Raw genomic sequence first — 25,072 nt, forward strand, 5'->3', positions numbered from 1 at the left:
AAGAACAACCTTGCTTTCCTCAGAAATTTATCACACAGGTTTGATAGCCTTTTTCCAGACAGACCTCTGAAACCCATTTTTTCCAAGCAGTACCTCTGGAAAGTTGCAGCTGGGCAAAGGACTGTCACAGAACCCCTGCCAGGTGCCCAGGCTGTAGTTGGAAGTCAGGTTGCTGATAAGGCATATGTCCACCCGGTCAGGAGTGATGTTGTATTCAGCAGCCATGCAGCTGGCAAGATCCACAGTGCTGCACATGAACTGGAAAACAAAGATGGTATTAAGCTCCGCAGCACAGACAAAGAGAAGAAAACAAAATAGTTTATATCAGTTTAAAAGCCCCTTGGAAATGGCTGTAGCAAAATATGCAAGGTGAAATCATTAACTTATGTTTTACTGCATGTGCAGTGGCTATGCTTTTTCTCCCCCAAAATATTAATTAACAAAATCCATGCCCCAGAGAACAGCCACCTCTCTGTGAGCCCAAATTCAGCAGTGGTGTTTGGAATCACAGCCAGACCACCTCAGTCCCAAAAGTGCACCTCAAAGCAGAGTCATCACTGTGCCCATGAGCTGATCCCTGCACTTGGAGCAGGAGGCAGCCCCGTGCAGGGCTGGCATCAAGCCCAAGAAACACTTATATCCCACTCAGTATGGTGGGAGTTATTAAAGTGTGTGTTATTTAACACATCAGCCTTGTGCCAGCCCTTCCTGCAGGGATCTGCATCAGGTGGGCTCCTGTACTTGGAGCAGAAGCATTTAAAAAATCACAAAAGGACCTGGGCACAAATCAGTGCCAGGCATATAATGGGCTCTGGGGATGGAGCTGTTGGGCTCCCATTTCTTTTCTGTGCCCAAAAAGGAAAGGCCACCAAGCTCAGATGCTGTCAGTTCTAGGCAGGGTCATGTTAAATTCGGTGGTTTTAAGGGTCACATTGCTGCAGAGAACCAATAAGAAAACAATGCAGAACTGAATAGATCAAAAGGAAATAATGAACATACCATGTTGACAAAGGCAGACAGAAAAACCAGGATAATGGCAAAGACTCCAACTAAGGTACTATTGGTCCTAGACTGTACAATCTTCTTAGAAAGAGTCTGGAGAGGAACTGGGAAAAGCTGCATGAGAGAAAAAAATCAAATAGACACATCAAATCCTTGCTTGTTTTACAGATTACAACCTGCATTTGAGCTGCCTGCATCCTTCAGCGTGGGTCTGTGTGGATGGAGGATGGTGGTGGGGGATGGCAGCTCTGGGACAAGGGCAGGCAGAGACGTGTCTGCCTCGTGGCAGCAGGCCCAGCTGGCTCTCCAAATCTACTTAGCCTTCCTAATGGGAGTGATGGCTCCCGAGCCCAGATAGCATGGCTTGCAGGGCTGTGCTCATCCTGTCGTGAGAAGCAAGCCACAAGCCATCTGTAACTGAAATAGCCAGGAGCTCGAGCCTGGAAATTACTGGAGCAAATATTTAAAAACGCAGAAATGAGAGTACGTGTCACGTCCTTTTGGTCACAAAGGCGTGTCGTGGGGCTCTCTGGTGCCATTTCAGACACAGACTGAAACCAGCCCAGGCCAGCCCTGTGATGTGTCAGACCCTCTGCAGAGATCAGCTGGCCCAGGCTGGGCTGTGGCACTGTGCTCCACACTCACAGTGACAAAAGTCCCCGTGGCTGAGGGCAGTCAGGGAGCCCAGCTGGCCCAGGAACTCCCTGCTGATGGCTACTGCCTGCAGCATCCTCTCCAGATGGAAACAGCCTGTGTGTCAGAGCAGAGGCTGACCTTGCCCTTCCCAGCCTGGGTCACCCCTAGCACGGCCTGAGGCCTCCCTGCACTGCTCTGGCTGCAAGAGTGTCCAGGAGACAGCCAAGGCACCCCTGTCCCTTCATGTGCCACTGCTGTGCCAGCGGGAGCTCAGGGCTGGAGCAGGAATGCCAGGAGACCCTTGTGCTCCCATGGGAGATTGTCCTCCCACAGTGCCCTGCCCCTCCACACCACCCCAGCCCCAGAGGGGCTCTGCCCAGCACCACCAAAGCCTTTTCCAGAGCCCAGCTCTCCCCTCCCTTACTCACTGCACCAATAACCAAGCCACTAGAGGGTATTTTTAGAGACACAAAGAAACAGCAGCACAGTGCCATGGCACTGCAATTTAACTATGACTAATGTTTCTATTAAAAGTCTTGCTTTTCCCTTTTATCCTTCACTCTTACATCTTTGGGTATGCAACATTTTGTCAGTGCTGTGCTTCCCACACAGCAGCCCTGCAGTGTAATTACCGAGTGCTGCAGCTGATTAGCTGGAGACTCTCTACAGAGGCAGGGAGAGGCTGTGGCAAGAGTTTTGAAAGAGTTGATTTCACCTGCTACCAGCACATGCTCCAGGTGAAAGGAGAGAACAAGGCTCTGTGGGGGACTGGAGAAAAGGGGAAAGGAGGGTTGTAACTTATTTGCTCTGAATGAGGATTGATTGAAATGCACTGGAAGCTTATGCAATTCTTCAGGCTCAGTGGCAGCCACTATAAAACAAAGGGAAACACCTTTCTCTCACAAATAAACCCTGGTGACATAGAAATCCTTAGCTATGTTGATAAGCCACGAACCAAAATATCCCTTTGCCCTACCATGTCCAGCTGCTTCCACACAGATGTCAGCTAGCAGATCCCTACTAGAAGAGGGTTATGGAAAATCCAATGGGGCTTTCCTCTGCTCTAGCCCTTATAGGATTTGGAAAGAGAAGGAGGATCTGTACTGAATTTAGACAGTTTTCTCACTAGATTAGTGAGGACAGGTTTTCCTGCCACCTCTTTGTTTAGGCCACAAGGCCAAGCTCCACAAACGTATTCAGGGATCTAGCCTCCATCTGTAATCTCTGGGAAATCAGGCACCTAAATAAAACTTTGGAGTTTTTTGTTGTGGATCTTGGCTCAAGCCCCTGCTGCCAACAATCCCAAAAAAGCCTGACTTTGAACCAACCCAGAGATATCAAGCAAAGCGATCAGTGGAAGACACTTGAATTCTAATGAAAACATGTTTTCTTTGTATTAATCTTGGTTCTCATTTCTTTGGAAACTAGGAAAAATTTTAGGTCAGTAAACAAGTACAGCTGGGAAAAGTCCTGAAGAAGAAAGAAATGCCAAAACCCATAGGAGGTCAGGGCTGCACTTGAGAGTGTAACAACACAGTCATGCCATGCCTTTGAGGAACCTCTGCCTCATGAACACTTGTGGGGGATCTGTCACATGAGTCACGCTCTCCCCATTTCCCAGAGGCAGCTGGAGACCAGGAACACCTGCAGCTTGAAGGACTTCTGTGATAGACCTGGGGAGCCTAGCTCAGGTCTGACAATTCAGCTCCATTCATGCAGTGCTTCTCCCATAAAAACATCCACAAGTCAGGGGTAGAGCACAAAAGTAGAAAAAAAGGAAAGAAGATTACTTTCCCTCCCATTTTTGAAAAAAACCAAAAATAAGACCTCTTCTGTGCTTGTAAAAGAAGCAGGACATTGCAGTACAGTGAAAATCCAAGCAGCACTGCTGGTTGGCCCATTGGCTTGTACTGTCCAAAGTGACACTCGAATCCTGCCTGAGTGACAAACAGGGATCTGATGAAATGGCAACTCCCAGACCCATGTGCACTCCTGAGAAGGGGCTGAGAGAAAGGATGTGATCCATCTGGGCAGCTGAGATCCATGTTTGGGCAGCCACACAGGGTGAAGTCACTCATTAGCACTCTTGAAAAGAAAAATAACCACAGTGGGAAAAAAGAAAATTGGATTTTCCAGTTGATACCAGCTCACTCTGAATTGAAATGTGTAAGTGCAGGTGAAGAAAGGGCACTGCTGTGCAGGTGAAAGTACAGGTTTAAAAACTGATCCAACAAGTAGTATGTGACACTGAAAATAATCCATAACCTCCAGTCATTTGCATGATGAAATTACTCTAAATAAAGTCAATTCTTTGGAACAACAGCTGATGTAGGACAGAAGAGAAATATTTTTTCTTTTTGTCTTCTTAACATCTAGTGTGGGTATGGAAAACTGCTTAGATAATTGCTGTTATGTTGTAAGATGAGGTCTTTAAGGTCTGATTTTTCAATTTGTAATAAAAGCCTTTGAGTCATTTTGAAGTACATTAAGATGCTTCTGCAGTAAAAGACAACATCTCCAGGCAACTTGATGTTGCAAATCCATTTCTGTAACTTATTTCAAAGTGATTTATTAGTCTATTAAAAAAGTACAGTTTTCAGAGGGTTTTATTTTCCTGATTGAGACAAAAAATCCTAATGCTTTAGGAGCATCTAGACGAGCTTCTGGAGGCAAAGGATGTGATGGGCAAGCTACACCCATGTAGAGCTACAGAAAAGCTTATTTTCTCATAAAGGATAACTTGAAATTTCTCTCCTGTGTTCTCCCAGAGCCATGCAAGGAGTTGAATTCCACACAGCAGTGTAGATACCAGAAGTTAAAGGATTTTAAGAAAAAACCACAAACTTGATAAGTTAGTAGCAAAACAGATGTCTGTCAGCAGAGTATTTGAGAAGGGACCCTGGTTCCCATGACCTTAGACTCTATTGGGAAGGGACACCACCTCACAGTGGCCAAGACTTCATGGAGCATCAAAGCAAAGAACTGGAACTCTCTTGTTTATTACAGCTGAAGAAACTTGGAAAGCCAAGCTGGCTGTGCTGGCAGTTCCAGGATCAACTTCTAGTCCATGGAGAATTTTATAGTGGAAGATAATAATGACAGCAAAAGAAAATAAAACATGATCAAGCTGTTCAGAAAGAGCCTGCTGGCCACTGTCAAAGGCAGAGCTGGAGAGGCCAAAACAGGGAGGGGAAATCTCACATGAAAGCTGGAAAGAGGAAGAAAAAAGAGACACTTATCATGTAACAGCACAGCAAACAGGCAAAAGTTATGCTTATGCTGATGTCCTGGGGTGAACACCTGCTTTCCAACTTTGTGTGGAATGAACCACTGGTATTTAAAACACATGCTCTCCTCTCCCACATCTGAGTGTGAAACAAAGCAAACAATGCTGACATCCCTGTCTTCAGGGGTTTCATCTGAAGGATCTGCAAAACTGCCTTCCTTCTGCAGGTGTGTGTTTCCTGGAGCAATGTGGAGTACAGAAATAAAATAACACCCCTTATCCAAGGGCTGGGTGAACCCACTGCTTAAAAATCAAAGACTTGAAACACAAAGATGTTGTTCTGGATGACAGAAGTGGGCTGCAGCTATTAGGAGCTGCTGCCATCAGACGTGGAGCTGACAAGCTAGAAGTACCTGTTCCCTAAACAAGCCATCTCATAATCAGGTGTTGTCAGCAGAGGCTAATTTGGAGCACTAAGAAGGGGTAATCAGAAAGGAACCAAAGCTAGAAGGCCCAATATTTTCAATATTTGCAATCTCTGCATAGAAGCCACACTGGATGTTACACATGAGTATGTTGTGGGGATGAAAACTCACTGCTGGAAATGTCAGGGGCTTCAGAAAATCCCATTAAATTCTGATGTTATTCTGAATTCCCTCTGATGTCTTGTGCATCCAGAGCCTATGCACTGAGGCAAAGCCAGCCTAGAAACAGTTGGAGGTACCACTGAACAGAGCTTTTCTACAGGAATTTGGAAGATCAAGACAAAGAAAGCAAGAATGAAATCTGCCTAACATCCCAGGGACTGAAAAGTCCTGTGTGCCTTTTAAATTAATCAGTAATTAAGATCAGTAATGATTTTAACCAAAAAGCCCAAACCACAACCAGAGGATTTGAATGAAGACAGAAGAATTGAGTGCTGCTGTCAGTGTGTGGCAGTGGCCTGTAAATGCCAGTGGGTGACAAACAGCTCTGAGCCTTGGAACCTGGCTGGTGGCAAGTCAGGCAGCTGGGGTGCTCCAGAGCTCCAGGCCTGCCCCAGATCCTGTCCCAGCAGAACCAGGGACTTGGGGTGGCCCTGCTTGGCTGGCAGAGTGCTGGGATGGTGCTGCCAGAGACCTGCAGCACAGCTCAGCACCAAATTCCCAAGTTCACTGTGGCTGTGACCTGAATCTTGTCACATTGGTGGTTAATTAACTGCTAATCACATTAACTGCTGATAGCTGTTTACAAATGGATGATTTTCAGTAGCATCCTCAAGTGCAATGGACACACCAAATGCAACCAGGCATCTGTGGGTACCATTTCCCAGCTCAGGGCACCCAAGCCTTCCTATCAGCAGTGTTATTTCTGACTCTGCTTCTCATTGCTGGTAAACAAGCCAGACCAATGGGATGCTGCACTTAGAAACTAGGCTCCCTTTAATATTGTCATGAGGCCAAAGGAAACCCTGTGAGTGAGTAGTTAACTTCAAATAGTAGTTGAAGCTCCTGTCACTGGGAACACTCTGCAGCTCTTATTATATGAGAAGGCAAAGCTTAATTTCCAAATTTAACTTAAAAAAAATCAAAAAGACATGTAAGGTGCAAGTCTGTCAAGAGCACCCACATTCAACTGTTGAAAATGGCACAGAGAAGATAATTAAAGTGAGACAAATCATCTGCCTGACATTATCCATTATCCCACTGTTTCTTCTGCTGGAAACATAATGCTACTGAGCTATTTTTTTCCAGGCACTGAGGAACAAAGCTAAGCTTGGGCTAAGGAACCTGAATCTGAGTGTGTTCCATGTTCAGACACTTCTAGACTAGAAGGATCCCTAAACCTGAAACACATCCATGTTTTTAATAGGAACACCTTTGAGTGAAATGGATGAGCACAGCATCCTTCCCACAGTGCTCACTGCCAGTTTACCACAGGCTGATAAGAAGAATTAATATGTTTTTGGACTTCATACAATGTATTTCTTTTCTGATCAAAGGCAGCTACAAGAAAGAGCCCAGCGAATGTTGAAGCTCTGTACACTCATGTGAGAAAGGCTGATAAAATTCTATATGTTTATGGCTTTTACTTCCCTCCAGGACATTTTTCCTTGATGATATTCTGCTTCTGATTATCTGCCTACCCAAACAGGCATATGCAGCAGGGGCCAGCACACAGGCAACGCTGCAGGAAGTTTACTGGGAGGAAATGAATGGTCAGGGTTTGGAAAATGTGCTCTTCTGATATCAATATGAGAGTGTCTGCAGGGGACTTAATAGACATGCAGATCCACAGAGTGATTACTTCTTGCTGAGCTACAGAGATGCCAACCCTAGCATCTGTTTGCAGTTCATTCTGCCTTATCAAAGGCTTTTTCTGTAACCCTTATCACATAGTGTGGAAAGGATGGCTAACAAAACACACTCTGTTAGCTGAAGAAGCAGATTGCTGATCTGGTTATCTTAGGCAGAGGACTACAAAGAAACCACAGTACTCACCTTTACACAGGAGTAAATGACTGAAACAAACACCACCGTGGTCAGGATCACGAAACAGGTCAGGTAAAAACCCAGCATAAATGTAGAGCTGAAATCAAGGAGAAGTTTGGTTGGTTTGGTTTTGTTTTTTAAATGCACATTGTGTAGAATAGCTCCAGCTCTGCTCTCCAGAACACATTTGTACAAGCTATGACACACTGCACAGGCTTTCCAATTAGGATAGCTGTGGGAGACACGAGGTGCTTGGAATACCAAAGGATACTCTGGCCTATTTAGAATTATTCAGACAGGCTGCAGAACAGAGAATGCTGCATCTTTTACAGCAATCACCTTCCTGCTGGGGTGACAGAGGTGGGACTCAAACACATTTCATGCACTAGAGGAGGTGACAGAAGAACTTGTTGTGGCAGGTCAGCCCCCAGCTGGCTGTGGGCAGGGCACCCCTGGGAAGGAAGGCAGGCTGAGTGCTGAGGTGCAGCTGGGTGGGAATAATCTCAGTGGGAATGGCTTCCTGTCTTGCACAGGGAATGTCTGTGCAGCACCACTCTCTGTGCTCTGTCTGGTGCCTGGGATGTGAGCAAGCACAGCATAAGGATAGTCAGGGATAACAGCCTTATCTTGGCCAGCTTGAGAGGTTCCTGCTCCTCCCAACTTTGAAGTACAAAGAGGATTCCAGGGCCAACTTTGTACTGTGAATTTTCAGCTGTTTTCCTCACAAAGAGATTCAACACCAATTTCCCAGTGATTGGTCTCAGTGTGACAGGATAGGCCCCCTCCCAGGAGTCAGCCTTGTTCATAATCTAAAGGAAGTACTCTTGCAATGTGACATTGAGGGCAACAACACCAAAGCCAGCTGGTCTCTGTGTTCTCTTGTGACTACTAGGATAATTGTACTTGCTAATTCACTGTTTGAGCTTTTTTTGAAATTCCTTAAAGAAATTCCTCTTTATCATAATAAATTGACACTGACATTCTGTCTCTAGTTTCAAATTCAGATTCCACGGTGTGTCTTTCATGAAGCTCTGATGGTGACACATATGCACCTGTGGTTTCACTTGGTGTTCAATAAAAGACCAAAGCTATGCAACTGAAATATAAGGAAAAACAAAGCAAAAAGTGAAGGGAAGTGTATCTGACCTACAGTTAAATTATAGAATTTTATTTACTCTTGAACCAAACAGACAGGCCAGGCTGACTAAGGACACTTCAGAACTTGCAAGAAAAGCCCCAAATAAACAACCACCCTCCTTATGGGCAGCATGGAAGGAGACTGAACAGCACAACATTTACACCACACTGCCATAAGGGATGGGCTCCTGCGTAATACAAAGGAGGCAGCCATATGGCTGCCACACATGAGGAATTGTCAAGTTGTCATTTAAATGTTAAACTGGGTTTTATGGAGACAGCATAGTGGCTGCTTAGGGAGCTTGATGAGTAATACAAGGTTGGTAGAGGGCCTCTGCACGTGTGAAGTTATGACAGCAATATCTAGAAGTCCAAAGTGTAAGCCCCTGTTAAATTAGTTACTCTCAGAGAACATTTTTGGATGTAATTAACATTGCATTAATTGCTGGGAATTATCTAGTTCCAATTTTGAGCCTCTTTCAGCTTCACTTGCAGTTTCCCAAAGCAGACCTGTCTGTTTACATTGTGCATTTGTCCCGATGTTATTTTGCTGATTCCATCCTTCTGTGAGCACTTGTGCCTGGGAGAGTGAATGATAAACATCAGACTATGTGTTATTTCTGTGACCTTCTGAATATCTGATCTGAGCACTGCAAACCAGTCTCTAGTCTAAAAAGAGTGGTGGGAACAGACATAGAAAACAGTTGTGATGGCATAAAATAGTGCTGGAGCTCTCTTTAGGGACATTTTTTTGTCTTCTTGTAAGGAAGATAAATTTGGAGCCTTTTCATAGCTTCTGTGATCTCATTCTTCAGTTTAAAAATTACTAACTCTAAATTTATTTCCAACACAGCATTGCTCAGTGAATGGTGTATTATTGCTACTAAACCAGATTATAGGAAATACCCACATGCTGTAATTTTAAGTGACTTTTAAAGAACTCTTTGAGAAGTCCCATTTCTGCAGACCTCACTGCTGGAAAAGATTTAGTGGGTTGAGCTGTGCCTTGCAGACAAAGCTGCAGACCAGTGCAGTGGGCCAAGAGCACTGTGCCCCACGGCCCTGAGGAGCTTATGCCATTCTTGCCTTGGGAAAAGAAATGACTGCAACTCTTAAACCTGGAGTGAGCCACAAGCTCAGGCATGTGCAGCTCAACCTCCTCTCTGTCTCTCCTCTTGGCCAGCTGCTCTGAGTCCAGAGGAATAAATATATGAGAGATTATCCCCATTTGCTAAGCAGATCCTGAGACCTCTGTGCTCTGAGCAATGAGGCTGTGATGGGTTTCCAGCTCCCTGTCCCAATGTGTTTAGACAAGAGGGCAGCCCAGCCTTGGGCTATGAGTGTGAGCTATGCCTTGGTAGCCAATCCTTCCTACTCAGTGATATTTGTTTTCCACAGGCTTATAAATGTGCTGAACTGAATTTCCTAAGACCAAGGTAAATTATAAGAGAAATCACTTCGGGGAAACAGAAATCTTCACATGCCAGTGAGGAGGTTTTAATCTGCACTAGAAATGGGTGAAAACAATAAGCACCATGCATCACTTGAGCATGAATTATTTAAGGATTTTTCTCTTCCCCTTGGAGTTCTGAATTTTCAAGGAAAAAACAAAGAAAAGTAGGCTGGAATAGAGGAGGGGAGCAGGTGGGAGCAAAGGGATGAAAGGGTACTCACTGTGGCATGATTATGATTTGAACAAAGCAGATGAAGAGGAAGACTAGGGAGGCACAAGCCACATAGGCTCCAAACCTGTCATCCACCTGCTTGGAGTACTGCAAAAAAACACAGTTGTTGTGTTAGTGGGAAATCTGACTGGCTGCCAACAAAAACTTCTTACTTGGTTTTTGTCTAGGTCCTTGGAAAGCAGTGCTGGTACAAAACAACATCCCCACTCCCCTTCTCCCCCAGGCAATCTGTAAGGACTTGAACAGGCCCAAAGGCCAGGGAAGAAACCCACAGAGCTGGGTGAAGAGAGGATTCACCAGCTGCCCCTTGCACGAGAGGAACAGAAATGGATTATCTGGGACCAAGATTCTAGGTCACTGTCATCAGACCTAAACTTCTTGCATGGGAAGTTTCCTCCAAGAGGGACAAATGCTGCTGATGAGAAAACCTTGCATTTGTGCAGATGACTGACTTGTTCTGGGGGCAGTGCAAGGCTGCTGTGCTTGTCACACAGTCACTCCTTCCAGCTTCTTGTCATACCAGCCACGTGGGAGCTGCACCCCATTCCCAGAGATGCTTTCTTTAGCTTGGAGCTCAGTTCTCAGCACAGACCATATCAGTGTTTGAACCACAAAATAAAAGGTGCTCTGAACAGGTGAACCGCTAATTTCCCTGGCAGTTTTCAGCTGTAAAATTGAAGAGGAGGAGTGGGGGGAAATTACATGCTCGAGCTTTTATCCAGTCCCACACTGATTCATTGAACAGCTGTAAATCCTCAAAAGCTCTGCTTTTGTAATTGGTAGTCATTCTTGTCAAGGAAAGACTGTTTCTAAATAAAATTATAAAATAATTAGTGCAGACTTATTATGAAGTGTTTTCCATGGAATAATGAGTTTAACCCACAGACCACTCAAGCATGCTAAGGATATGTGCTTGAATAAAAAATGAAAGAAAAAAGGATTACTTTCTTTGTGCAATTAAACCCACCATTTCTTATGGTACCTTTAATAATGTCATCCAGGTACCTCTAGACTTAGAAATTAGACTTGGAAATTTAACTTTGCAGCCATCTAGAGCTGATGATAACAGATAGTCTCTACTATATTGTCAGGGAAATGATTTTTGCCTGACAGCAATATCTGAAACCAGATCAGGATGAAATCAACTGCTCATGAGCTTGAGGTCTGTTACTCCCCTTTCTCACATTTGTGGGATAGAGAACTACTTCTTGCTTAAAATGGGCTCCCAAAAATATCCAGAGTACAGATTGCATCCCAATGAGCCCTAATAGTACCTGGGGCTCTTTGGGGACAAAGGGCAGGAAAAAGTCCCTCCAGAGGAGTCCCTCCAGAGGAGGAATCCCTCCAGAAGAGCTTAGGTAGGCTGAAGTGGGTTTCTCCAGTGATTTGAAGGAGATAAGGGGTGGCTGCAATCTCAGTTTGGAGTCTGAAAGTCAGAGAAAAAAATCTGGTTTATTCTGGATTCCCTTTACTGCTTATCACTGCACATTCATGTGTGTCTGATAGAACTGGCTTTCCCGACCAGTGCTCCCTTCAGATGACTGTGACTTTTTTAGGACAAGTTATATTAAAGTTTCCATGAAGAAGCATGGATTTTTTAAAATCACAACCCCACCTCCAGCACCCAGCACAGCTTAAACCCTAGATATAGCAGCCTGACTTTCTGCAGGAGAATTAAAGCTCCTAACAAGCCTGGCTGACCCAGTGCAGGTTTTTGGACAGCGTTACCTTTTTCTCCAGGTCAGGCTCCCTGAATGTTAAGAGGAATTTGCGCACGTGCTCCGAGCGTAACCGATCGATGCTTCTGGCGTCGATGGCCCGGCCCAGAAACTCATCCACTTCATCCTCTGGGTTCATGCTCTCCTGGGTGCTCCTGGGGATGCCATGGAAAGGGAGCATAAGAGCACAAGGTAATTTCTGCCTCTGCACCGTGTGTTATTGCAGTGTATAGTGAGCTGGAGGTTAATGGCATTTTGCTCCAGCTGGGAGAGGGACTGGGAGCAGAGAGGGAGTGGTATTGGCTCTAGAGCTCACTGCCAGTCCCCAGTCATTACTACAAGGCTTCTATTTATTTACCCTGTTTCTATACTACATCTGTTTCCTTGCACTCAGGTCTCATTTCCATCCCTCATTATCTAAAACCACTGGGTAGCCTCCTTCCCCTTGTCCTCTGACTTATCCTTCCCTGCACTGCTGTAGCTGTTAGTGCCTGCACTGAAAAAAATAATTTATGCCTCCAGTCATATTTCATGCTTTCTAATAACAATTTCTGTAAGTATTTCTATGAAAATTTCCAAGCTTGAACAATTTTCCCTTTTTGAGAAAAAAATTGTTTACAGAACAAACATTTGGGGAAAAAAATGTGGCCTGACTCCCCTTCACACAGTTACTTATGAGTATAAAGCATAAAACAGAAAGAAAAATCTGTTTACAAGATATTTACTTAAGAAAAGGTTGCAAAAGGCAACAGAAGAAAAAAAAAATACAAATTTGAGTCTGCTTTCTAAATATGTGGAACAAGATTATAATCTTTTGTGCCACTGTTTTTCTGAATCTCTGCTGTAGCTCAAGAAAAATGAAGCTGACTTTCAAAAACTGTTGAGAAAAAATAACACTGTAAACTTAATTGTCCTGAGGTGTTTTGCACTGAATATCAGGAAACCTGAAGCACCTCCCCAGATTCTAGTTATTTTTAAAATCTAACAGTATTTTAATGACTTGATGCTGTCACTTTAATGGCCTGCCCTCAAACGAGCTATAGGCAGAAATTAAAAGCTAATCCTGAAGTGCTGTTTTTCTGCTCTGCTTGCATGATTGCCCAGGTTATCTCCAGGGTTTGCCAATAGTTATCCATTGGAATATGCCCCTCCCTTGCACTGGGGTATATTCCAGCAGATAACTATTTCTGTGTGCAAACCCCATGGTGCCACAGCAACTCTGGGCTCCTGCTGTGTGCCCCTCCCCAGCTCTGGAGGAAGAATCCTGGGGTCTGACAAGCACCATGAGAAGCTACTCTGCTTTATTTCCCTGGTTTCATTTGTACTGCACCAGAGCACACAATGCACTCTGTGCTGCAGCCAGCAGGCTCCCACAGGTAAGGCTGTGCTGGAAAGCAGCTCACAAACCAGAATGTGACTCTGTTTTAAAAGTTAAAGATCCCTTTCCAAAAGGAAGGCTCTTTCAAAGCTTTCTGCAAAACTGGATCAGATTTTAAGAAGCCCTCTGTACCTCAACTCTTCTGTGCATCTCTTGGCAAGAGAAAAATAAATCAGGTCTATCTGCTCATTTCCATTCTACCACTCCTTGACCCAGCTAACAAGCTGAATGTGTCTGCCCCTCAGCTGGGTCATGACAGCACACCAGTGGCATCTACTCAGTGCCTATACAGCAGTTACAAGCCTAGTTTGTCTCAAGGTCTAATCTCTATTTTAGCCAACCTTAGTATTTCAAAGGGGTTGGGGGAAAGAGTTTTTTATTTTGGGCCTCTAGAAGTTATTTAGTTCCTAGAAATTCATATAATCAGCTTTGAAAATAAAAGTGGGTTTTTTTCCTACAAGGTCAGGACATTCAATTTACTTCCTCAGAGGAAATACATCTGCTTGAGCATTCAAGGGGATGCTGCTTCGCTTCATTCAGTCCTTGCAGCGTCTTCTGGGCTCATAAAAACGAGCAAGGAAATCATTACACTTTGTATTTACAGAATGCCTTCCAAGGCCCTGTGAGTTCTGTACACACTGGGGCATCCCCATTGCCCCGCTCCGCACACGGGATGCGCTCTCCACTGCAACCCAGCTCAGGGACAGCTCAGCAGCTGGGCAAAGAGCACCCACATCTACAGTTCCAGTCTGAAAGTGCCACTCAGGAGCATGCAAAGGGGAAGAACCTGCCTGCTCGGTGTCCACCTCAACTGCCTGCAGGTCTGCACTAGGTTGTTTTACTGCTCAGGGTGTTTCTAACACTACAGTAAGCTCCAAGGTTGCAGGCTGTGTGGAATTACCCCTGCTGGTTTGAAATTGCCTTGCTGGGACATTGGCAGGGGGCAGCCACCCTCACACAGACTGCAGGGAAGCTCACACAGCCTGAGCTGTTCAGGTGACTTTCACAGCCCATTGTACCCAAGCTAAATTACAGTGCAGCAAGTTTGGGTACATTTGCATAAATGTAATTTTAAATTGGCATACTAAAGTTCACAGTTCTAAGGAGTGCCCTGGAGGCAGTGCCTGTAAGTCAGAGCTGAGCTACTGCCATAGATTAATGAAATTCATATGTCAAAATGCCTTTTGATATATTGATAGTACGGTTGGTGGAGAGGGGGGTGGAAATGAGGATTTCAGGCTGCTATGAAACTTCCAAAAACACATCCTAGAAGCAGTGCTGAAGTTTCTTCAAATGCAGCCAACAGAAAATTGTGTCAAGGGACAGGAACAGCACAAACAAGAGCTTGTAGCAACTTCACTCTGCTTGCACATGTGAATGCTACCAATTAACCCAGAGATGCTGGCTTCAGAGTGGTCCAAAAATGTGCTGCTGATTTAATTACTTTCTGCCAATGCAGAGTGTGACCACTGCCAAAACTACATGTATGCCATAATTTTAAATGCTTCATGCTTAGGTTGAGTAACTAAACCTGCACTCATGCACATGAGGTTTGGTCCTGTTTTCAGGGATGCGAGCTGCCCACGTCTTTCTTTGCTGCCAGACAAAAGTATTGACCCTCAGTATTTCTGCACATGAAGGAACTGCCTTAGTACTTGACATGGTTTAGACGTCTAATTTTAACCATTCTCACCATGAACATATTCTGCTAGAGTTTTATTTTTGCCAAATCTTTGTACTGGAGTTAAACAGATTTTTGGATAAAGAGAATCATAGGCAAGTAGTAATTTCTTTTGGTACTGAACAGAAATGCAAAAATCCTGAAATTTGTGTAATAAGCTGTCACCATCCAGAGTGAGACAGCTCAGCTATTGGCTGTAACACCCAAGGAACCTTGCAAACTATAGGATGGAGAACAGAGATTATGGCCCTTGGAGCAACAGAGGAGATGCTGCTCCTCAGCTGTTGGGTGACTCTGCTGTGGACCAGGACTGAGGCAGCTGATTTCTGTGTTTTCTTGCAGAAACTATGAGGAAAAATATTATTTCATGAGGGATACTGAAAATTTCTATATTGCTATGAATTATTTTGTTGTAATCTGTTAACTCTTTTCTGCCCAAAGCATATCTAACATCAATGGAGTTTCCCCAGCATCCCTGGATACAACAGGAAACAGTGAACAATAAACAGTGGGACCAGAGAAGCATCCCAGGGTGCACAGAGCTAAATGTTACAAAAATCCAGTTTGCAGGGAAGGGCAAGGGAAGGAGAGAATGACTCTTAATATCACCATGTTCAATCTTATCACTTTCCATTTATGCAGCTGCTCTCCACCATAATGTGGACTTTCCCACAGCTGGATGCCTAGAGGTCATAGAAGCATTTACCTGTCCCAGCTCACAGAAATCCACTCAGCCTGAGAAACATGACAAAGAGCAACAGCAACATATTTTAAGCATCAGTCTCCTCCACTGTTGCCTGACTGGCTCTAAGCAAGCTTATAATTAATGCCATTCAGCAGGACTGATCATGAAATTATTCTAAACACCTTCAATAAAGGAAATGCTTTTGCTGTGTCCAGTTGTGAAGTTAAAAAGTGAATGTGTTTGGGTTTTTTCCTCCAAAGGCAAATTTTCAAAATACTACTCTCATTAAATTGTTTTAACAATTTCTCTAAAGTTCTACAGGAAAAAAGTGAAAACGCTGCTAAAATTTGGCTATATTTTAGACCATTAAACTTGGAATTTACTTTTTCAAACAAGTTATCATTTCTGAGTTTATTTTTCTATGTAGAAATAAGTAATATGCAATAATGAGTGAAATAAAAAAATAATATAATAATGAGTATAATGAGTAATATAAAATAAATTCAGAAGTGATACAAGCATTTCAATACATACATAAGCTTTTCTTTTTGGAGATGTCCAACACATATATACTTTAGAGGAAGATTTTGTCTTGGGTTATTTTCAAAGAGTGGAGATTATCTGGGGCAAGGGGAAGTGCAGCAAAAGCATTTTAATTATAAAAGCAAGTTAGAACCACCAAACAAATAAATGTTTTGAGGGCAGTGGCTGTTCTGAATGCACATCAGTCAATCCTGTGCCCTCAAATGGCTGTCCCTCCAGGACAAACCTCTGGGGAGCCCAAGCATTATTTTTGGCTTCCGGGCATCAATTTTTGTCCTTTTTTAATATGAGAAAAAAATCCCAAACGTGTAAACATAAGAGTGTATGACAGAAGTAAATTTGCTTACTTGTCCTTGGGGTCCTCGAAACCCTGAAAGAAAGGAAAAGGGCACAAGGGTGAGCAAACAGGCTGACCTTGAGAACACAAAGCATCCCGGGAACAGCATTTCACAGGGGACTTTTCAGGACACTCATTTGTTAGGTGTGGATGGACAGCTCTTCCCACCCACAACAATATTTTGTGCAGCCCTGCCAGCGGGCAGAGAGAGTAGCTTTGGAAAAACACATTCCTTCAGATATAAATTCATGGGAGTGCAGATAAAGGAAGTGTTTCAGCTGACTGCTGGCGCACTTTATTTCAGGTGTCTTCTTTTTAGCAGTCACCATTACAAATGATACAATGGAAATTGTACTGATATTGTAACAGAGGATGTGTTTTACTTGAAACAAAACTCAGAACAATAACCCTGTACAAATCAACCCCTGTATTCAAGAAGGCTGCATCTCTTTATGTCAGGGCTCAGCTAAGGGCTACGGATGCATTTTGGTTTTCATCTTTCCCAAGGGTCTCCCTGCTCCTCCCCTCATCACATGCACACACAGAACACGTTTTCTTGAATAAGATTTCAGGAATTATTTATAATATTTGCAATAGCCCAAATATTCACAATTCTTTCAGGACCTACCTGAATGGATTAAGTATTTATGAGTCATCCATAGTTGTAATGGCTAGAGGGCCTTAGACAAAATTTTATATGGAGGCATAAGTTTATATGCTTAGCATTGACATACCCAACACACCAAATTACATCAAAATTGCCATTTTGCATGGGCTGAAACAAAATGTGCCCTCTGACATCTTGGCTTAAATTTAACTGTAGTCAAGAAAAGTTGTATATTTGACAAATAGGGTCAAATACTCAGGCACAGAGTTTGTACCCTGTGTTCCAAAACATAAAACAAATGTAGCTGGGAGATATGAAGAATTGCTTTTGTTTTTCTCCCAGAGACCTCAGGCCAAAACTGCTCAGGGCACGTGAGGATATTCCAGCTGCTGGACCTGCAGCAGCAGCCATTCTGGGAGCAGCACACTGAAATCCATCCTGACTGTGGAAAATCAAACATCTTTGGGCAAAAGTCTTCCCACAGGGGCCTTGTCCAAAACCATCAGGAACAACAACATTGACCAGACACTAAATGAGAACAGATTTTGCCCTTGCAGTGAGTTAGCAGTGTGGCCACATGGCAGAAGGAAAGCCAACACACCAGCTTTGCCAGAGGGAAAAACTGAGGTCTGCCACTCAGGTCAGCAGCCAGGACTGTGATTCACTAAGAGAGCAATTCCCATTTTTGCATACTCTGTTTCAGACTAAAACCACACTCCTAAACAGAAACTGTCACTCCAACTTAACCCATTGGAAATTCAGATAAAGGAGGTCTCTCAGTCCCATGTCACAGCCACCAGCAGATTCAGTGGGAAGAAGGAAATAATAATGTTGATTAGCATGTTAGCATGTCCAGTTAGTCAAGCCAAAAAAAAAAAGTACTTTCTGATTTCATGTTAAAGAGTGATCATTCAACTTTTTGTTGTGTGGTTTTTTTCCTTCTTCTTTTGCCTAATTATTTTACAGTTGTCAGAAATATCTGATTGATTTATTTATTTATCCTCTAAGTAATCCTACAACACAGTGCCAAAACTGAAAGCTCACTGATTAATCATGGAGACAAAATGCTCGCTAATTTGTCTGGTGTCATAGTCAGTTAGGCTGGGAAAAAAAAGTCAACTGAACACGAATAGCTACCAGCCAAGAAATAAGCAGAGGGAAGGGATAAGAAAACAGCCTGTACTTTATTAGACAGATATGAAGGTCACTTTTTCAAGCTTAGCCAGTTGGGAACTGGATGACTGAGTGCAGTGGGAGAGTCCCCTAAAATGGTCTGATTTTCACAACCAGCTGTGTAACTCTCCATCCCACTGAATTCCTCAAACTAAACACAGATCTCACACTCCTGGCTTTGGGACACACAAGTTTGAGGACACAGGCTGACCAGGTCAAGTTACTAGAACACCTCAGCAAGCATATCCTCAAAAAATTCCCCAATATTTCAAGTGTGGAATAATATTTAACTGGCCATTTATATGGGTGAACACTTAACCCACATGGAGTTTGATTCTGCCCTGCTTCTCTCTTCATCAGCAAAACTGTTACAAGGAAAGTTTCTAAAATAAAAGAGAATTAATTGATCTAGCTTTTCAATTTACAATACTAAATTGTGCTTGAAATTCTGGAAATTATTCTTGATGGTAACTCAAATTAAATTGGTGCTTCAAAACTAAAGACCAAAAAAATACATATTTCAAGTAAAGCAGAAAAGAAAAAACTATCATCACATTTTCTTTCCTGGATCTTCATTTAACAAGGCTAAATATTTAAGAGTGACTTGAACTTTAATTAGAGAGAATCAGCTTAAAATTAAATGTTGTAGGAACCTGTTTAAGTTAAGCAAATTAAATGATTCACTTCAAACGCTCCCATTTAATACTAAAGATTCTTCGAGCAGAATTGCCAAAAATGGAATTGTTCTAGAGAAAGGTCTGTGGGATTATTTTAGGAAGAAAATCCTTAAACACAGCTTCTTAAAACCTGATCATTTATTACAGGATATCTTATTTGCACTGGAAGACTTTGCCAGGATATAGAGCAAATACACCTCTAGGACCTGGCTGTGACCAGAGATTTTCCTCCCTCTCCACTAAAGCATCCATGTTTCAATCACTCACCAAGAAGCCTTTCAAGCAGAGGAGGTGATCAGGTGCTTAGGGTCATGCTGCCCACCCTGCTTTGGGCTGGGAGGGAGATTTCCCCCTGGGTTTTGGTTAATGTGCTTTCACCTCCTCCACTCTGGTGGGCATGCTCGGTTCATTGAAAAATCTGCACTTCAAATTATTTCCTTCCCCTTGCACAAGGCTTGAGCACTAATGACAGATTGGTCTTTTTTTCTTCTCCCCAGCTGGCAAATAGTTTAGTATCTTCAGGAGTCAGATGTTTTGCTCCAGCCCATGGTTCAGAGTGAGGCTGCTCCCATCAATTGCAATGGTCTGTGTTATACACAGGATAAACACACAACCAAGCCTGCAGGAATAGGGTCTAGATGGACTTTTCTTCATTCTTACTCATAATCTGGTAGCCAAAGTTCCAAACTCTAGAGAAATACGAGGGGTTAAAGGCACTGTCCAGCAACCCCCATGTGATCCACTGCAGGTTGGACAGCTGGGCTGGGGCTGGGCTCAGCCTGTTTGGGCACTGCTGCACAGAGATATGGCAAAATTGGCATTTCTGCACAAACATACGCAGAAATCTGAACCCCCCAGAAAAAAACCCAAAAACAAACTGATAAAAATGAGATGCCCCTGTCATTTAGGAGAGGGAGTGTAAAGGGATAGGAAAAGAAACAACCAATTCCTGGAGTTAAGAATTTAACCCAGGATTTAATCCCCTCTTGACTGCTCATGGATTTGTACCCAGCAGGCTGAAACAATACCAGTGGTTTTCCAGGGAGCTATGGAGAAAAGGCTGTGAATCGTCAGCAGGGATGAGAATGACAAAAGTGATGATGGCTACAAGAATCGGACAGATAGGAGTTTGCAGGAGTTCAAGAATAGCTCCACAATCATGATGATAAAGTTGCCCTTGTTCAGGCCAAAATTCCTTCCTTCTAGAAGGGACCATAAGGCATGAGATAGGTCTTACCACAGTACAGCACTACTGGACTGCTGCACATAGGACCTCACGCAAATTTTATTCAGTCTCATTTTAAATATCCCTGATACTGGTGTTTTTCTAATTCCCCCAGAAAGCTGTATTACTCTGCCATCAGACTGCAAAAGCAAAGGTAATAGCATTTAATAATTCCTCTGAGACTAAGACAAGTCCTCTCTTTGACTTCAGGAACGACCCAAACTCAGCTGAATCAACTCCCTTCAAGGCTCTGCTCTTTTGCCTTTTCTACAGGAGATTATTAAAAAGCCTTATTGTTTTATGGCAGGTCAGGTGACTCAGAATCCACACTGACATCCTCAGTGGGAGTAGATGTGCAGGAGGAAGAAAAGAGGGAATATTACTGCCTCAGTCCCTATGGCCCCTAAGGCTTACTACTTTATGGGGGATATTTTATGAATATCTATTGTGCTAAAAGCTCATATGACTGCCATCTCTCTGCTTGACTTCTAAATTAACTAAGCCCTTTTCTTTGAAGATTAAAACTGATTCCTTAAATAGAATGACAAAGTGTTTGTCAAAGACATGACAAGCTGATTGCTACACCATAACACTTCAAATCAAGAACGATTAGAAATAATAATTCTAACTTTGAGAACACTGGCTGCAATTATTAACATATCGTAAATATGCAAAGAAAAGTGGAGTAGATTTTATATGCTTTTAACTTTTCATTTTACTCCAAAAATAAGGCAGTAGAGGGTCTGATGAGCTTCATGACCTTCTTAATGGCAATGTGTGTGGGAAGCATAAATTCCACCCTTAAAAACTTCGTTCTCAACTCCAGCAAAGATCTTAGGAGCAAAAATGACAAAGAAACTAATTTTTCTTACCCTGTTTTCATCCTCAGAACAAAGTCAAAATAGAACTTACATGATGTTAAAGCAGAAATCTAAATAACTTTGGACTGAGGGACAAAATGAGCTTTGTAAGAGTTAAGGCCAACTTGCAGAGGTGCTTCCCAGAGACAGGGACCATGGAAAACAGAAAGGGAGAGTGACAGGCTGAGAGTAGATGTTGATAAAAACAAACCTGCTTTGGCTCTACCACAAAACTAATTATTCACATCTATTTTCAGCACTGTTGTGCCTTCTGCTTTGTCCCTGTGGTCAAAAAGACAAGGCTATGAAGATAGATGCTGTCAGGTGTAAATGCAGAAGCAAAACTGAAGGACTTCAAAGCACTCAAGCCAAAAATAACACAATTTCTGTTTCCAGAGTCCAGAAAGAATAAAGCCTGATAGGAAGGATATTTAACAAGCATCTAAGTGCAGAACAACAGACTGGCAGAAAACCAGTTTATGAAGCAGATTAAATGATGAGTGTGTCTGCTATAGCTGGAACAGAGACTAATGAGGTCTGAAAAGGAAAGCTGAAGAGCTCCTTTTCTGCAGCCCACCCCACTTGATAAAAAGACTTTCATTCCACGGCACTGGTCACAGATGGTGAAACCCTCTGCTTTCTTCAACTCCAAATGATTCTGTAGACAGTCCTCATCTGATAGACCAGACCTGGGCAATGCCATGAATTTATCTGGGCCATCAGATAAATAACAGATAAATCTGTAGATCACAAGAGGTTACTTTGGCTAAAATAGGCTTTCTTTACCTTACTTTTAATTAACTTCTGGCTCTGAAATCACGCCTCTGAAAAGTGCAGGTTGCTCACAGTTTTCTGTGAACTCTGAATCCAAATTTCTCCAGTACAAAGGTCACATTTTCAAGTGAAATGGTTTCTGGTTCTGTGCCTCATTTGTGAACAGTTTTCAGAACTTGCAAAGCAGACATAAAAATAAGCAGTCCTAGAAATGCCCTGAATCAGTTCCTGGCTCCATAATCTCTGCCCTTCCATGTCTACTCTCCAAATGATGATAAACACCACAAACTTCTCCAGAAGCTACTGTTTGCCTTCTAATCAGATGCAGACAGACTGGATCCCAGCCTAACCAGCCTTAATTGAAATTGCCCACTGGTGCTGGCCAGAGCTGCTCACCCTGTCTGAAACCCAGACCCAAACCTGCTGACCTGCAGCCTTTTGACACTGAGGCTTACTGCCTACTCAAGGAAGTTTTGGAAATCATTCTGGGAAGTGCCACAAAACCACCTGTGCAATGCTTCCATGAACATTGGAAGAAGTGTTTCTGTGAATAAAAGGGAATTGTATCTTTATTTCTGCAGGCTAAATTTAGTCCCAATCAAAACCAGTCTGACACATTTTAGTACTGTCTCAATCCAAATGACCTTTCCCATATGAGTAAAATTTATTCTAGAAAAGGGTACTGAATGGTGGGAAAATTATCAGTGCAAGGCTTCCAGGCAAATATCAAACTCTGTCTAGGTTTCTCAATAGCAGCTGCAGATCTGCTGTTGCATTGATTAGTTCCTTAAAAGATGGATTCTTATCCATCTTTTAAAGAAGTAATCAAGGATGATTGCAAGTCCTGATCAGCTAGAATAAAAGGCTAGCAGATGAGGATGCCAAACAGTGTAAAGTCTCTGACAATTTGAGCAATGTACATTGTACACCCAGTCATTTGTGTGAGATCCCATGAATCATGTGAATCAGGCAAACTCTTTTTCCAGGTGAGCACCAAAGCAATTACACAGCATAACTGCTGGATGGGATTCCTCCCCTTGCTGTTTGAGAGCTATCAAAACCAAAATGGCTCTATAAAACCCAGACTAGACTAACAATTTCCTCCCAGATCTACAGCAATATGTGGAGATTACAGCAGAAAGGATTTTGTGAGTTTCTCCCTGCTTGATTACAAGTTAGATTACTACAATAGCAGTGAAAAAATAGTGGGTCAAATTCTTCTCCATTGGGGGCCCCTTCCCAGCTTTGCTGACGTCAGTGTTGCAATTACCAGATTTAGCAGATGATTGCTGGAAAAGAGGATAATGGTGACCTGCAGTTAAATGAAACCTTTCAGAGGAGGGTGAACCCTCAGTGCCTAATTCATGGACTCAAATCCAATTCTCTTTGACAGAGCTGACTGAGGAAAACTTGTCTTATGGAGCTTTTATTTTCTATTTTCATTATTTCTGATATTTAAGAGGTAGAATTGGCACAGAACCAGCTATGGCATCTGTTCCACTGAGGCACCTGTTCCCCAGTTTTGATTTCCAAGTAACAAGATCTATTGTAAGGGCAACTTGGAGACGTAAAGAGAGGAAATGAGCTGTATTAACAATGCAAAATGCAAATAACTGTTTGATTTAGGACAGGGGGAACAGGACAAAGAATTATTTTATTATTGAATGACCCTGCTTGTAAATGAGTGTTGTTTCATTAGAAAACAAACACCAAGCCATCAAATATTACATAGAAGGATGTGCAGATCTCTGAGCAGCACCACAAGGAATCAGGACTGATTCCCTTTATCATGCCAGCCAGGATCCATTTTTATAACCTTGTCTCACATCTTCATGCAGTAGTATTTCCTACACATATATAATCTCTATTTGCTTGTATGTCAGTTTTTTACTTTGTAACTAACATTGACTTCATACACAATTTCACTGCAAATAAATGGTTCATTAGCTGTACTCAGACTCATGACAGAAGCATGGTCAGACTGAAACCAGCATTGCAACCAGGGAACAAACTTGATGAGAGAATCAGAGCTGTGCAGAGACATGGTAATAGTTTTCAACCACAGAGAAGAGAATTGTAAAGGAGAGAAAATTAAACTGTGTTCTATCTACTGTGAATAGCTCATGCAGCACCATGGTTTCAAACTGAAGTGAGGACATGTGAAGTAAAACATCAACAAAAATCATAAAACTGTTGAAGAGAATGCCCAGCAAGACTTTCCATTCTTTCAGGTCTTTAAACAAGGGCTAGACAAGTCTCTGTCAGCAATGGTGGAGGTACAGCTGGTTCCTGTACAAAGGGGGGAGATCGATGCATGAAGCTCCATGCAGTCCAGATCAGAAACTTTCTAAAATCTTTACATGTATCTCATATTATTCATATATTATTTATTCCCTATATATTCTCCTAATAGAGTCTTTTTAACCTTATTGTTTCAATATTTGCAAAGGATTTTGTGATGTCACTCCAGACTTAAAAGCCCTGAATAAAATAATTAGAAATTGTTAATGAAAATCAGGGATTTCACAAGCTTCTTATACAGCCTGCATCCTTGCATCTAAGTTTTTTTCTTAACTTAGAGCTTCCTTTCAGCAAATTAGGATGATTATTTTTAAACCTGCCCCTTACAGTCATGGAGAATGATTATCATTATTTTTTGTCCTTATAAATGTTCCTGTATTTGAAGACTTTTATTTCTAATCAGTCTTCTCCCTTCTAGGTTAGAGCAAACACAATATTTCAACACTTCAGAGGACACACTGTTGAAACTCTGCTAATTTAAAATTTTGTCCACTAGATTATCTCTAACTCATCCACATCTCCTTAATTATTGTAATCCCAAACTGGATGTGCTTTTCTGGATACAAACTTAATAATGTTGAGCAGAGTAAAAGATACAAGAAAATAATTTGTCATCTAGAACAGCCCTGTAATTTTGGAAAGTATCAACATTTCCCTTTTTATTGCTATTTACAACAAACCTCTTTCAGTTTACAGTCGACTACAATCCCCAAATTGGTTTTTCTTTAATAGCAATTTTGTTTTGCTGATGAAAACTGAGACACGAGTATTATTTCCAGAAGTCTAAAATTCATCAATATTTATAAAAGTGCTCTGAAATATATACTGGGAAAAGCAAAGTATTTCTCAGTGGTGTATAAATATTGTTCTAGCTATAAATATACCTGTACTCTCAAATGCTTTTAAGTCCACTTATTTTTGACCTCCTGCAATTACAAACTGGACTAGAGAGGCAG

General features: G+C 42.5%; 1 protein-coding gene across 1 annotated transcript in view; it reads right to left on the minus strand.

Moving 5' to 3' along the window:
• Nucleotides 1-25,072, minus strand: part of ADCY5 (adenylate cyclase 5) — a 203,079-nt gene that overhangs the window by 14,256 nt on the left and 163,751 nt on the right. Inside the window, exons 9-14 of the mRNA XM_030952680.1 lie at nucleotides 16,510-16,532; nucleotides 11,886-12,030; nucleotides 10,147-10,244; nucleotides 7,345-7,432; nucleotides 1,000-1,116; nucleotides 94-258 (exon numbers count right to left, since the gene is read on the minus strand). Of these exons, the coding sequence (XP_030808540.1) occupies nucleotides 94-258; nucleotides 1,000-1,116; nucleotides 7,345-7,432; nucleotides 10,147-10,244; nucleotides 11,886-12,030; nucleotides 16,510-16,532 (636 nt within the window). The remainder of the gene's footprint in view (nucleotides 1-93; nucleotides 259-999; nucleotides 1,117-7,344; nucleotides 7,433-10,146; nucleotides 10,245-11,885; nucleotides 12,031-16,509; nucleotides 16,533-25,072) is intronic.

The sequence above is a fragment of the Camarhynchus parvulus genome, chromosome 7, assembly GCF_901933205.1.
Source record: "Camarhynchus parvulus chromosome 7, STF_HiC, whole genome shotgun sequence".
Lineage (NCBI taxonomy): Eukaryota > Metazoa > Chordata > Aves > Passeriformes > Thraupidae > Camarhynchus > Camarhynchus parvulus.